This window comes from Ammospiza caudacuta, chromosome 2 (genome assembly GCF_027887145.1).
Source record: "Ammospiza caudacuta isolate bAmmCau1 chromosome 2, bAmmCau1.pri, whole genome shotgun sequence".
Taxonomy (NCBI): domain Eukaryota; kingdom Metazoa; phylum Chordata; class Aves; order Passeriformes; family Passerellidae; genus Ammospiza; species Ammospiza caudacuta.
In genome coordinates this window covers 91,235,267-91,250,843 of record NC_080594.1, presented here as the reverse complement: position 1 = coordinate 91,250,843, position 15,577 = coordinate 91,235,267, and the positions used below count along the sequence as shown (strand labels likewise).

The 15,577-nt window shown below is 42.9% G+C and overlaps 1 protein-coding gene across 9 annotated transcripts in view; it reads right to left on the bottom strand.

Moving 5' to 3' along the window:
* Positions 1-600: 600 nt before the first annotated feature.
* Positions 601-15,577, bottom strand: part of MAP4K4 (mitogen-activated protein kinase kinase kinase kinase 4) — a 162,773-nt gene continuing 147,796 nt past the window's right edge. For all 9 annotated transcript variants that reach the window (XM_058825229.1, XM_058825231.1, XM_058825234.1 and 6 more), the window contains 7 exons: positions 13,713-13,856; positions 8,483-8,617; positions 6,038-6,138; positions 5,164-5,313; positions 4,112-4,271; positions 1,976-2,115; positions 601-1,274 (listed from right to left, as the gene is read on the bottom strand). In XM_058825229.1, coding sequence (XP_058681212.1) covers positions 1,191-1,274; positions 1,976-2,115; positions 4,112-4,271; positions 5,164-5,313; positions 6,038-6,138; positions 8,483-8,617; positions 13,713-13,856 — 914 coding nt within the window. In that variant the 3' untranslated portion in view covers positions 601-1,190. The remainder of the gene's footprint in view (positions 1,275-1,975; positions 2,116-4,111; positions 4,272-5,163; positions 5,314-6,037; positions 6,139-8,482; positions 8,618-13,712; positions 13,857-15,577) is intronic.

Sequence of the window (15,577 nt, the reverse complement as noted above, 5' to 3'; positions counted from 1 at the left end):
TTTTGTAAGCAGATTACATTAATCAGTGTCTCACTGCCATACCGCTACGACTATTGCCCCAAGGGACTACTCGCTCCTCCGGCTGAAACTTGCTATGCAATAACAGTCAGAAACCTTTCAATCTGGTAGTTTTGGTATTAAGATTAAATTAGACATTAATGGTTTTCTTCTAAAAATGTATAAACTAAACCACCTCTTTTATTTTATGCATTAAAAACAATGAGGTAGGCACAAAAAAATAAACATACGTAGTTTGGATTTTATTTCTCTTTTTTTTCTTTTTTTTTCTTTTTTTTTTTAGTTCTGCGAGTGCAGACTGTGGTAAAACTGTTGTTGCACTTCTAGGTTTAAACAAAAATTAAACCTTTAACTGAGGCAGTGCTAATACTGTGACATAACCAAGTTCTGGCCTAACACAGAATCATTATAGAAAATGAATTTTTTTTTCCTTTTTTTTTTTAATCACCTGCACATGTTTCAGGCAACACCTGGTACACAGAAAATGACTAAAGTTATTGGCCAGGCCAAAATAAAACTGCAGAAACAAAAAACCCCTAAGAATTCCACCCCAAGCCCCTTCCCACCCTCCCTGTCCCCAAAAAGAAGTTATCCTAGTCACTGTGTCTTTCACATTTTATAAATATTAACTTCTTAAAACCTGCACCTTCCTCTTTGTCCACATATTGTCACATTACAAAAAAGAAATGTCAATTAAATACATTGTTAACATTACTAGACTAGATCTGCCCTCTGTTTCAGCCAGTCTGACTCTCTACACCACTTCTCACCTTCTCTTGCCTCCTCCTGTCCACTCAACAAACAGCATGGTCATGGTAAGCCTGGTTTGTTTTTCTTCCTTTTCTCAACCCCTCCTCTGTTTTAACACTAACAAACAGAGTCCTTCAAATCCTAGGAACACTGGAGCTGAAGGGAAAAGAAGACCTGTAGCTTTCTAGCGTGATCCCAAATCTCCAAGACATTGTAGCACCTGATGGCAATATCTTTACAGCACCAGCTGCCTCGCAGCCTCAGTTGAAAAACATAAAGAAACCTAACACCAGTGATGCCTGCACACACATTTACACAGAGTGCTGCACTCGTGCAGGTCTGTACTCCAGTTGAAAATAATTCCAAGTTATGAAGATCTCAGACTCTGGATGTCAGCAATTTCTCTCCAAATCCCACTGCTTCTACCAGCTCAGAAGTGAAGTCCTGCCAAGGGTCATGAAATAGACTTGACTGCTTCCACCTGACCGCACGGAGGCAAAGAAAACCTGCAAAGAGAAGATATTGGCAAATTCAACAGGCAGGACAGCAGTGGTTCCAATGTGCCTTCACTCTCCCAGTATTTGCAGGGCTGGTCTGGGCTGGTGGGGATGGAGCTGATGCTCCTCATAGCGGCCTGTGGGGTGCAGGGCTCTGCACCCATGTTAAACAGTGTTGTTAACACATCCCTATTGTGGCTACTGCTGAACAACACTGGCACAGTTATCAAGGCTTTCTCTCCAGCATCCTCACACCTAAAAGGCCAGTGGGCTGGGATGGGCAAAAGACTGGAAGGGGACAATGCTGGGACAACTAAGCCAAACTGACCCAATGGATGTCCCATAACATACAGCATCGTGTACACCAATAAAAGCTCAGGGAAAGGAGGGACACTGTGGCAATGACATCTGCCTTCTCAAGCAAGCATTGTGTGTGGAAAACATCTGGACATCCACCTGCCCATGGGAGACCGTGTATTAACTCTTTATTTTCTCTGACTTGCATGTAAAAGCTGTCTTATTAAACTGTCCATATCTCGATCCATGAGTCTTTTTGCCTTCTGACTACTTCCTTTCTCTTCCATGGGTAAGTGGAGAGAGCTTGAGGCTGGCTGGGTGTGTGGCTGCTGCTCAGGGTCACCCCACCCTGAGCACCCAACTGAAGTACACGTTTATCATCCTGGCAAAAACCTTGGTGGGAGGGAATGTACCTTGTCGTTGCGTTCACAGAGGAATTTGAGTCTCTGTGCCCTTTTGTGCATGAACACACCATCCAAGTGTCCAGTTTCCACCGACCGTATTTCGATTGCTTTTTCTCCCCAGCCCATGATCTGGTTAGATCGGATGTATGCTTTGGAAAGAAAACAGCACATCAGGACAGGCACAGGGCAACAGGCAAAATGGGAAAAGCACAGAATATCCTGACACACTCTAGATAAAAATTACCTGCATGTGCCTTATTGTAGCTACACACATGTTCAGAGGGCTATTTCTGTCCTCAGAACATTCAAGATCCCCAAAAAACACCCTTTTTAATTTAAATTTCTTTTGTGTGTTTTCAATGTTATATACTTCTTCCTTGAGCATTCATAAGAAAGGAAACTTTATAACTTTATACTAAATGGAAGGAACATTGAGTTTTTACACAGGCTTTTTCTTCCAAGTCTGAGACAAAGAGACATTAATTAGGTGTTGACTAGAAGAAAGCAGAAGCCAAGGTTTAAATAGGCTAAGCCCATCCACTACAGTGTGTCCCAAGCACCAGCTCTATGTCTTATGTGTTATTTTCCCTCCTTGATTGAGTTTGTCAGCAAAAACAAAGAATGAGAGGGAAAGGTAAAACTATTAAAAAAATTACCCAGCCTCTCTTAATAGGAGTAATAATTGAGAAACTGATCTTGAGAAAGCCAACTGCAAATCATTCTGTGTATCTCACAAGAGGTTCACATTAAGCTCTCAAAGTAGAAATATTATTATTTGACATACTGCATCCCTTTGTGCACAAATAAAACAACAAATCAAACATTTTTTTCCTTTGAGTGTCACAGGTAACACAGATTATTAGTGGAGGGGAAAAAAATGTATTTTTGATAGCAGTAAGCAAATTAAATAAAAAGTAAAATCACCAGCATTATAAAAAGGTATATTCACAAAGCAATCTGACAGACAGTCTTAGGAATTCTGTCAAAAATAACATAAGGGAACTTAATGAAGACTAAGCTGTTGCCTCTGGTTTGCATGCATACTTAACAGAAGAATGAAAAGGACTTCCTAGCCAGCAAAATTAAAAAGCATTTAATATTATAGTACTTTCCTTTTATATAACATATTCATATTAGTTTTCAGTGAAATTAAATCAAATTATCTACTACAGTATAATGTACACCAACAGCGCATATACCATCCCAATGGAAAATTATTCCTTTTTAAATGCTCCACTAGTGCTAACTGGGCCCAATAGTTACTAAAAATTGCCAGATGAGATGTTCAGATGGTGTTGGTGGCCTCAGTGCCATTTACTACTTCACAAGCATTCAAGTCTCCAAAGGCTCTGGAATTTGCCAGCTGATATATTCTGCTGGCTTTTAGATCTAGTCAAGAGTTAATCAGCACAGGAGGGAACATGCTGTGCATCTAACTTCTTTCAATTTCCTCCTGCATTGTTGCTCAAACAGCTATCAGCCATCATCTCCCAATATGTGCAGCCATCCCACAGCCCATAAAATGCAATGTGCTTGCCCAACAAAAGGAGGGTGTGCCTACAGCCCTTGCTTTGCTCTGCACTGAATGACAGCAGCACAAGCAGGAGGGATTCTGGTGTGTACCTGGGTACTACACTCACTGTTCTCACTCTCAATCTTATTTTGAGCTGGAGAGATGAGGGAGGATGGTGCTAGGAGAGACAAGCAATCTGAGGGTGAATTAAAGACATCGAATGAGGTACACCTTTTGTTATCTACACAGATTTACCCATAGTGTTTTACTCATCTGCCACTTTATATGCCTTTATACTGAAAGGTTTCCACAACTTGGCGGCTGTCTAGCAAAAATTCTGCAGCAGGCCATGGTGAATTTCTACAGAAGTACAGAGGACCTACAGAGGTCATAATGAATTTCTCAATCATGAACTCCTCAACTTGATTTGTTTGGGTTTTATTCACAAAAACTTCAGCACAAAGCTAAAGAATCAGGCCATATGATAACTCCTCACTTTGCACAGCTGTTTTCCAGAAATAATACAGCATGCCTTCAGATGCAGAAGCAGCACACTGGATGTTCCCTCCTTCTGCCCACGTGCACACAGACTCACACTCCCTAAGAGCACATGGCTCACCAGGGGCACTTACCAACTGAAGTTGGCATTTCTCCCCACTGCAGAACCACATCCTTGGTTATCCTTCCATATGTGTTGACATAAACTCCTTCATCCTCGTAGCAGACCAGCAGCTCCATCCCATCCGTGTTTGGGAGGATGATGATTGCGTGAGGTTGGATACTGCTCTGGATCTACGGAGACAGAAGGGGAAGCGTTTAATGCTGCAGAGCCTGTGCTAGAAGAAAGGGATAGGGGATTTTGGTTTTGGCTGACACATCAGGGATTCACAGAATCATAGGATGGCTTGGGACGGAAGAGACCCTAAAGATCATCGAGTCCCAAATTCACTCACTTCACAAGTGCTGTATCTGCTGCCCTCAAGCTAGACACCACAGTGACCAAGACCTGTAAACCCTTGGAGCAGAAATCCTCTTATCTTAAGGCAGACATCTAAACTGAGGAAAAATTAATTTCTCTGTAGGGGTCCCCATTTCTTTCCATATGCAGAAAGGGAGCTGGGGCAAGCAGAGCAGATGCAGACCTCAATCTCTGGACTGCATTAAATAGTGCTTGGGTGGCCCATCTGACGCCTCTGTGTACAATAAACATGAAAACTTGGTAACTAAGGTCACCTGGTCTTTGCCAATCCTTTCTTGGGTTGGCAAGAAACCAACCCTTGGGCTGCTGCGTCATTTGGGCTGCTGGACATTTCCTAAAAACCCTCTAACCATTTCCTAAAAACCCTCTAACTTTATGGATTCCAACAGACATCTGCAGGGTACTCGGGCATTTAGCTGCCACCCCTGACACAGTCACACTGGTCCTCACCAGATCTGAGTGCAGCTCCAAACCACAGAGACACACTGACTATGAGGTGAGGACTGACTGTGACACAAACTCCACAGCACATGTGGCTGTATCTGCTGAGACCCCTTATATACCCAATATACCACTGCAAACATCTGGCAGTGATCCCCAGGGACAGCCTGACACATTGGTCATGTGGGGAAAGGAAGGGCTGGGAGGTGGGGGGTGACCCACCAGAAAGAAAGAGAAAAAGCCAGACACAACAGCAGCTCTTACATGTGTTGGTAGATAAATATCATAGACCGATCCTGAATCCACATCCACAGCATGGAAGCCAGCGCAGGAGCCATAGATCACTTTTAGTCTCTGACCCTCTTCTACAGTGAGATCCACCAGCAATGGCTTATGTACCAGTTCTCCAAATGACTGTGAGACAACCATCAGTGAGATTACTTTACTGCTTAGAACAACAATGGGTGTATAAAAACATGCTCACATGCACACATTGTGGATTTATTCCTCCACATCCCTCTGGTCCCTGCACACCAGACCCATCAGGCTGACACATCTCTCATGGACAGACTACTCTGCAAACTCCTGCATTTCAATCACCTATGCTATTTTCTATAGGGTTTACTTGGCCCATTTGCTTTTTTATTAAGAATTGTTCTCCCCAAAGTTCAGGGCAATTGGGCACTCCTGTAGTACTTTGATCTGCACAACCCACAGTAACTGTCTGTAAACCAGCCTGCAATTATACCAAGCCAGTTGATTTCATTCTAGCAATATTCAAAACCAGTCCCATAGCATTGCTGAATATCACTTCATTGTTTGCTCTGCTCTGACAAAGCAGCTTAGACTCAGTTCACTTCTCTCTGTTCCATGTTTTATTAATAGAGAGAGCAAACAAAAACTTGTGATGTTGTGTCATTATTAGTTTATGCTCAGTTACAATTTAGACCTTTATATGTATTGACTCTTAGAATTAAAAAAAAACCTCCTAAATTAAAATGTAACACCAAGTTTGTGGAGATTTATCAAAGAACTTGGAATATGACCATGACAGAATATCAGAACATTTTTGTAAAAGGGATAACTAACTGCAGGTGGTTATGAGAAAATCCGATCTATGGCTGAAATATACTGTTACCTTAAAGGCCATAAATTTATGGTATGGCTTTGGTGCCCATGCATAGACTTCCACAGAGCTCTTCAATGCAATTACCAAGAACTTGATTCTTTCATATTTTACTGAAATTAAAGAAAACAAAAAAGAATTAAGCATAATGCCAAAGTCCTTCCAGTTACATCAAGAAAGCAGACAAGTTATGTAAGCATGAAGAAACACTGTAATTTTGAGAGTTTAGTAGCATTGCATTTAAGATTGTACCTCTGCATAGTTAAGCTCTTTGATACATTTATGCTACAGAAGTCATTACTCTTGCTAGCAAGTGACCATGTTACCATCTTTAGAATTAACTAGTCACTACTTATTTCCACTTATGTTTTTCCATATTGGACAGTGCTTAGTCATCAAGACAAGAAAAGCTGTTTTCAGGAACATTCCAATAAAAGAAGGCCGTGAGTGTGGAAGAGTCCATTACTGGCAGTTCCAGTAACAACAGTGCTAGTTTGAGCTCATGGAAAAATTATCCAGAGGAAAGGAGGAAGAAATGAAAATTACAACATAACTCAATTTCAAGAGCAAAAGACAAGCTTAATAGTGGAGCACTTTCCTTTGTCCCTAAATTCTGAGATAACTCATTTGAGAAAAAGAAAACAAAACTACATGATTTATCAGAAATAAAGTGTCATTATATTAGTGATCCATGCTACTACTTGCTCTTTGAACTCTGCAGGAAAGCAAGACTGAGCTCTAAGTGTTAAGGGACTTGACACTTCTTCAACATACAAAAAAAGTCTCTCAACCTCCACAGCTGTACTGACTAAAAACAGAGCTTTTGTTCGTTCTTGTCTAGCTTACAAGACTTCCTGGAATTTTTTCACGGGGTAGAAGGGGGTGTTGAACAAAACCACCTCATCTGTGAAAGGGGACATTTGATAATTCTTATTATTTGCTCTGGGTGCTATCTGGGAATTCAACCAAATTTAAAGTGTCAAAAGAGCAATTTCTCATTTAGAGGAGCCAAAAGTTGCCTGAAGCAACTGAGATCCATAAACACCACTTCAGCCCGCCATCGGAGACCCCTGTTGCATCAAAGAGACAAGGAAGTGATCAGTGCCAGCTGCCTCGGTGACAGCGTCCAGACCGCAAGCCCAGCTCCTGGCAGAGCTCTCCTCCTTGGGAACTGAAGCGCAGCTGTCAGAGGCCTCGCACTACCTGAAAACATCCACTGTATTTCCGTGGCTCAGAGGCAAGTTCCGTGCCAGGCTGCAGCCCAGGCTAACAAACCCCTCTTCATCAGGAAGAGAATGCTCTTTGTTTCAGACGCTTCCCTGCTGGAAAGCCTCCTTTCAATAGCTGATGTATTGTTAACAGGCCACTTCATTATGCTGCTGACACCCTGGGGTACGATACCAGAGGAGTGCATTATTAATTGTTTTCGGGGTCAGGCTCCTGGCTCGGCAGTCACTTACTGCCATTGTTATTGATTACGCCCCATTAGCAGGTTTTTCCAAGAGCACACGCATGACAGGGGGAGACTGAGAACAGTTTGATTGCTGCTGCTCCACACTGACTGACACAGCTGGAAAGGAACTGAGCTGGCTCCTGGGAGAAAATCAAATCAGAGGCAACAGCCAGTGCCCATTAGGATGCACCATGAAACTGAAGCAGCAGAAAGAGCTCTTGGTTCATATTCCCACCTGCAGGGCAGCAGGCTCACTGAATATACTCCACTGGTTGTGAATGCCACATGTCCTTGCACCAGCTTTGGTGGAAGTTTCTATTCCCAAATCCATTTAAATTACTTAAAACCACTCAAAGGGCACCTACCTGGTGAAAACACATTTGATTCTGTAACTGTACTGCAGCAGATCTGAGATGGCATTAGGGAATTTCATGAGCTAAGAGGAATCAGTTAATCACCCAGGAGTTACAGACATGCTGCTGTGCCCAGGTTCTTCCCCAAAGCTCATCTGCTACCTGGGCTTTCTTCCTCCTCACACTTTTTTTTTCTTTCTCCCAGTCTCTAAAATCTACATTAAAGAGAGACTTTTTCAATCTATTCCAGCATGTAAATTCATCATGGTAAAAAATATGGGAAACTTGATAGTAAAGGAAACAGTTGCTGGAATCCCTCTATTACCTAAAGAAGGGGTAAAATGTTACCAGCCCTCACTGCCCAGATCAGCCCCCTTCTGGAAGCTGCATCCATTACAGGAAGGAGATAGATGGGATTTGCACACTCTCCAGTTCCCAACCCATCATCCCACCACAAAATCCCCTCTCATCTTCGATTTAACCCTGTAACTTGTCATTTTGGTGCTTCGCCAGCAAGTTCACCCTGAGAAACAGATAAGACAGCTAGAAATAGAACCAACCAAACCATAAACCCAATAGCTACATGTACTGCAGCTCCCTTTCTCAGCCATCCTTTATCCCAACTATTTGATTACTGCATTTGCTACTCACCAACTTTATAGTGCACACAGCCTTCCAAGTCACCCACCGTCGTCCAGCCCTGTTTCTTTTCTACCTCAGGATCATTGTGCAGGATTTTATTTCTTAACCACGACAAATAGTAAACTCGCAACTTGTTCTTCTTACCTGAACACAAAATGAAAAAAAAAAAAAAAAAAAAGGTTTATCTCTACAGGAAGATACTTGCAAAAAGCCCTACCCAGGCAAACAGAAAGCTCTGCAAAACAAACCAACAACGAAGGAGAAAATGCTGCAACCACAGAAATCTCCCTCAGTTTTTCATCCACAACAGCTTCACTCCAGACTCCACCCAGACATGCCCTTTCCTGTTAATCAATGATAGATACACATGGTAATACCACACAGACATAAATGACAAACTCAAGGGAACAACTCTTCAGCTATCCGGTTCTTAGGACCAAGACAACTTCCACTAGAACAGGGAACTCCCACAACAAAAGCACCAAACAGTCATGCACTGAGGTTATATATATATATATCACTGTCAGAATGGCTCTTTTAGACACAAAACTGCAGGAGAGCAGCAGGATGGAATGTGAGACCTGAAACTTCATCTGCTTGCTCAAAGCTGATGCCTGCTTTGTCAGCAGCCCTTCCCTTGAGCTGCAAGGGTGTAATACTTACGAGGCTGCACACAGAAACTGAGAGAGGTGTTTCTTCTCCACAGGTGAAAGAAGCTACCTGCCCAGGCTGCCCTATCTTCACTGACACAGCATCTGCCATGTCATCAAATACAGCTCAGACTTTTAACTCTCAATACAAGAAGGCCTCTTAGAATGCAAAGCAAGGTTCATGATAAAGTTTACCACTGATTCTTTAACAATTAATGGCCTACAAAGTATTTATTGAGCTAGTGAGAAAATGGTCCTAAATGCATATATTCAAAGCTTGCATCCTCTTTTTCTCCAGCTGCTTTGCTGCTTGGAACCATTACAGTTTTAAAGATTAAGCTGTGGCTGAGGAAGGGAGATCATCCCTGCTTTGACCAGTAGCCATTTAACAAGGCTCCATGAGGTCTCTTGGAAAGGAAGGGTTACAGGAGATGCCCTCAGGGACCCTACTTGTCATACAGAGTAGCTCCACGCTCTGCTGCACCAGCCACAACGAGGAGCCATGTGTCTTTCCCGTGTTTCAGCCACTGGAGGTGAGAGGGAGACAGGTGACCTGTACTGCAGTCACTGCTGGGCTGGCCAAGCAATACCCTACTGGTCTGTGCTGCCAAAAGCCACTACCTATCAAGATGCCACACCTGGCAGCCTGCCAGCCAGATCCAGCCATAGAATTCAGCTAAATGTCTTGAATTTGTCATTTACATTTTCACAGGACACTGACAGATTAGTTCACAGGTGGCTGCTCAGGGGATACTGGCTGCAGCAGGACAAGAGGCTGAGCCCTGAGACCATCCTGCTGTGCACAGCCAGCTCCACACTGCGGGGCTGCAGCTGGAACAAACCCCCTACCCTGATAGTAAGGGATCCCCTAACAGAGCCAGGCTTGTCAGGAAAAGCATCTGCAGGGGCTGGGGCAACAATGTGGGGAAGCACAGCTTGCAAACAGGATTCTCCATGGACTCCAGCACCATAAGCCATTGCATTAAAAAGACACATGGTCTAAAGGATATTTTTATGATTACTTGGATGGGAAAGGACAGGAGGAAAAGAGGAGGCAATTTCAAAGTAAAAAATCTGTTCACTAAGATCTGCTACTCAATTTTAAAAGCCCTTCTGTTCTGATGCCATGCAATGAAATGTAAAGTAACTGCACTATCTTTTGTTTATCTCCATTACAAATGGGATTATAGATTTGGCAGTAAATTAGTACCCTGATTTACCTCCAGACTTAATATTTGGAAAGCTATGTTTCATAAAGGGGTCAAGCCCTACCACTCTGGTAGCTTTCTCAAGATCTGGAGGACTAGTGCAGGAAACAGTATTTCCAAAAGTCCCACATTTAACCAAGAAAAGGTCCTTCCATGAAAACAATGCATATGATAGCCACAAGGGCTTTTTCAAAAACACTGAAAAATAGGAAACATAGTTCAGATCAGAAGCCACTGCAGTTCTGGGCAAGAAAGAGCTCAGAAGGCTCAGGGTCTCTACAATGTACCAAATGCTTTCAAAACCATGCTGAGTCCCTACCCACAAGGAGACAAATTCTGCCTCAGATATTTCCATGGTTGTAGGTTCCCCAGTAGCTTAGTCAAACTTTAAGACTCAGAACAAACAGTGCACATGGGAATTTCCCAGCATGTGGCTACTTTTTTCCTTTTGATTCACATGATATGCACCAGGGTATTTCTCTCCAACCAGAAACATTTTTCAAAACAACTGAGAAATATCTCAAGTGTGTTCCCATTGTGTTCTGGTGTCTAGACCACAAGGAAAAGTCACAAGACAGGAAATTCCTCTGCCTTTCTGCAGCCTGACATGAAAAGAGCAGAACCGGTTAGTTATATAAACATGGCTATGCATTTATTTCAACAAGTTATGCTGCTCTTAATGTTCACTTTTGGAGTGGGGGAGATTAGATCCTTCTCCTTGTAAAGCTCTACCAGTCAGTTTAAACGGCCCTCAGAATTCTGGTATTTTTTATTTTTTGCAGGGATCTAATCTTTATGATCATGAAATAAGAAAGAAAACTCTGCTCCAGCCATCAAATGAACTAATCAGACAGCGAATTCTGTGAGAACACCCAGCTTGGACCCTCCCACAGGCATAGTTTCAAATGCAAAGCCCTTTTTCCTATATTAAGTTTTTTGTTTTTATTGTCACTGTGGTTTTTAATTATTAAGCAGGCAGATTCCAACCAGTTCTTCCACTCTGTCATCTCTTCCCACCTTCCTGGTGCCACCATCAGCCAGCTGGGCTGGCAAAACCCCCAGGGAGCCACAACTGGAGCGTGTTCTGCATGCACATTGCTGCTCTCTCCTTCAGCATTTTTATGACTCTGTACTGTATCTATCACCTGAGCAGATGAAACTGCTTTTTGCCTCTCAACAACATGAACTGAAGCACCAATCAACTACTCTTGCTTTATCTGCAAGGCTCTCTTGTACCATTTCTAGCAGGCTCAGTATCTCAGTATCAAAAGCTTTGTTGTCAGAAAGTTCTGTATTTCAAATATAAATTGGGTCAAGAACTGATTTCATGTTTTCAGACTCTATTGTCTATTCAAAGCAAGTTTAGGTGACAATCCTCTCAAAATCCTAACACACTGCAACCTCTTTGCACAATGCTGTGACACCTTTCAAACCCTACCACCATCAGCACATCACTTCCCAAAAAACTCAGGGGAACAAATGGCTGAGCACACCACAGTGAGCTGAACAATGCTTCCAGCGAGGCTGTAGCAGTGCTGGGACAAAGCTCAGAGACAGCTCCATCACTAATCTGCAAAACACACCATTTGCAGAAACATACCCTCAACTCCAGCATTCCAGTTTTGCCTGGAGAGGTGAAGCAACACGTCACAAATAAAAAGATACTTAGGGAAGTCCAGCATGAGGGTAAAGAACTGAGATGTGCAGCAGAGAAGACAAAAGGAGGATATAAGGGGAAGTTTGGGCGTAACTGTTCACTGAATATGCTCCCCCAGCCCTGCCTTTCACTGGGCAAGGATAGCTCTTCTGCCTCATACTCCAGTAACCTCCCATAAAACACAGGAGATGGCACAGACACAAAGGCACAGAACAACCAAGGATCAGCTGATTTCTTAAGGGTTAATGTAGCGTGTCTCCACAGAGGAAGCAATAGTTTTGAAGGAAACAAAGAAAACGGATGTGTCAGGGTACTTCAATTGTGACTGATGCAAAAATAAATAAACTTAAAACAATTACACACAAGACTGAATCACAGACACTTGTGATTTGTGTAGGATATGTTTCAAACCAACAGATTTTACACAAGTTGGATTATACAGTATTTTTGTTGACAAGGTCTGCTATAAAATAAACTCTATCAAATAGTGCCTTTCAAACAGCTTATATTTTAACATACTGCATCAAAAGGACACACAGCAGGTTGTGTATTTTTAAATGCTGCTTGATTCATTTTTTTCTTTTTATAGATTTCACAGCATAGCTGTATCTGAGCATGTAGCAAGTGACAAGCCAATAAAATTCAGTTGCTCCAGACAGAAACAAATCCCGTGTTGATGACAGCAGCACGGGCATGGCTCTTCGGATCTGCGGTAACACAGCATCACCAGTGCTCTAAATTCCACTAAATCGTCTAATGTGTGTCCTTTTGAACAAGTGTTGGGAGAGCTAGAGAGCTCCTCCAGCACACTTAGAGAGGTTCCAGAGCCTCAAAAAAATTTAGGTGGATTTGAACAACAGCAGTGAATCCTGTGAGAAACGTCACGTAACATCCTCTCCCTGTCACACACACACAAAGCATAGCCAAGGGTGATTTCCTAAACCAAACAAAACAAAAGGTAACTGGCTGAACAGCACCTGTGAAGAAAGACCAACAATGCACCACATCAGATTGTTCAACAGCAGGTTAAACTTATGCCATAACTTTCTGGAGCCAAAGAGTCTGGAACCTCAAGCTTCATAAAACACATTTTTCATCAGCACACACAAAACAAACACAAGCATCACCACCACCCTTCATCTCCCATTGCTTTGCCATTCCTAAGTTGCACCCAGTGAGAGATCAGGCACCAATCTGCCTTCTCATTCTGGTTATTTCCACACCATTTACACACTGTACTGCTCACTCTCACACTTTTACTGCACATCACTCTTACTTCCCTATTTTGCAAGAGCTTTCCCCATTCTACAGATTTTAACACACAAGAAAAACATTCTTAAACCCAAGGAACACATAGTGTTTTAGTTAGAAGGAGGCCAGGTAGAAAGTAATCATGACAGAGGGAAAGAATGCTATTTTCCCAAACTTCACAAACATTAACTTCCAGCTCTCAAATACTGAACAAGGAAACAGAGTCAGACATTTCCCACAAACTCAGGCAGCATTTTTAAAGGTCACCCCACAGAAGGAAGGACAGGGAGCAAGCAGGCATGGGTGTTGTGTGGAAAACTTGCAGAAATAAACTGTAGACTCAGAGATGAAATGATGGGAAACCCACTGACTTCAGTCAGGACTTCCCCCTCAAAGCACAGGCTGCCAAGAAAATCTTTCTGTCATACTATGCCACATGGAGGTAAAATATGACATTCAACAGTCAACCTTACCAGAAATTGTCACCAAGACATTCAGCCCTTCAAGTACATCCATTTGCTGGAATCGTCTTCGATTGATGAGTGGATAAACCTTCCCCTGCCCACTTCTGTCTAGCAGCATCAGACCACTTTCAGTGCCCACCAACAAGTTCACTCCTAGAAAAAACAAAACCAGAGATCCAAGTTAGTAAGCACTTTTTCTCACATATCCTGAGGAACTGTCTTGTTTCAAGCAGGTCTAACCACCGCTGATGGGGTCTCCATTGCCTGTAGCCTGAAAGATCTCCTGCTGTAGAGGCTCTTACACTGCCTGCCCACAGTGACTACTGACACCAAACAGTGTTCAAGAGAGTAAGAGACTGGTAGACCACAGAGAGCTTTCTAGAGCACCAGTTTCCAAAAAAAAAGGCATGCTAATGTTGGAAGGAGGGATGAGGCACAAAGTGGCATGCAAGCCTGTGCATTCCAAAGATGTGTTAGCTGTTGTTAGGAGGGTGGTAGCAGGATGCTCTTGACAAGGACATGGCAACAAAAACAGTTCCCACTGGGAGGAACGGGTTGTGTTGCAGCCCTTCCACAAAAGGGTAAGCACTGGGTTTGTTCCCAGCTTCACAACAATCTTTTCCATCTGAATGTTAAAACTAGAGGAACTACAATAATCTTGTGTTCCCAAAGGCTTCTCCTAAAGATCAAGGAAATACAGATGAGAAAAGTCAGTAGGCCAGTTTCTTTATACAAAGTTCCAAAGATCCACTGAAACACTCCAAGAGTCCATAAAACCTTACTATTTAGAATTAATTACATTTTTTATATAATAGATATATATGGGACTAAGTTTTAAATATCTATTAATATATTATCACTCTTTAATTTAATAACTACTTCTTTGCAATAGTGTTTAAGTCCAGAAGTTCACAAATTTTGCAGAGATAGTTCAAGTACAGTACAGAAAATGGAAATCACATCAATGTATGACTCACTTGATTAGACTTCCATGTGGCAATCCCAATATAAAACTTGCCATGCTTTAGCACAATAAAATAATGAAGTAAGAAAAGCAAAACTCACAGAAGATGATCATAGTTACACTGCTGAATGGTCTTAATCCCTAGTCAGACAACTAACTCCCACATACAACTACACTGGGGCCAATGGGCTCTTTTCTGATGGAGCAGGTGGGCCCAGGGCCCAGGTGTGTGTGTGTATCAGTGCACCTACAGCAGTGATGTGCCTTCTCAGAGTACTGAAAAAGGGAATTATTGCTCACCTAAACACCCCCTGGATACCAGGCATGGGAGAGGCTTGCAAAAAGGAGGGCACATTAACCCAGGGGGCACAAGGTGCCTCTGAAAGGGGAGAGGGTGTTAGGGGGAAGCAGTAATGATGGGGAGGGGGCTGAGCTGCTGGTGCTGGCTCTTAAAAGCCTCTGGGGGGATGAGAAAAACAGATGTAGACCATAGTGAGTTCAGAAATCATCATGCATCTCTCCGTTATCCTCTCCCTACCCTTTTCAGTAAGAAAACTTCAGAGGTCCTAGCAGCCCCCAAGGCATCTTTGCTTAGATTTGCTGTTCTAATACTTCTCCTGGGAGCCCTGTCACCCTCCAGGCTCTCCTTCAGCTGCTGACACTTCCTTCATCCCTGTGCTGCCCACCTCTCACCTCTGCATCTCCCAACTCGTTTGCACCCACTGGATCCCATCCCACAGCCCCCATGGGCAATGGCCACTTCACCCAAGAGCATTTCACACTGCCTGTCCCTCCTACTGGGACAATGCTCAGACTGGGAAGAGGCAGAAGGAAGCAGGGAGAGTGAGCCACACACAAGTCATGCTTAGCACAGGCTGAAGCAGCACCAAGCCAGCCAAGGAAGTGCCCA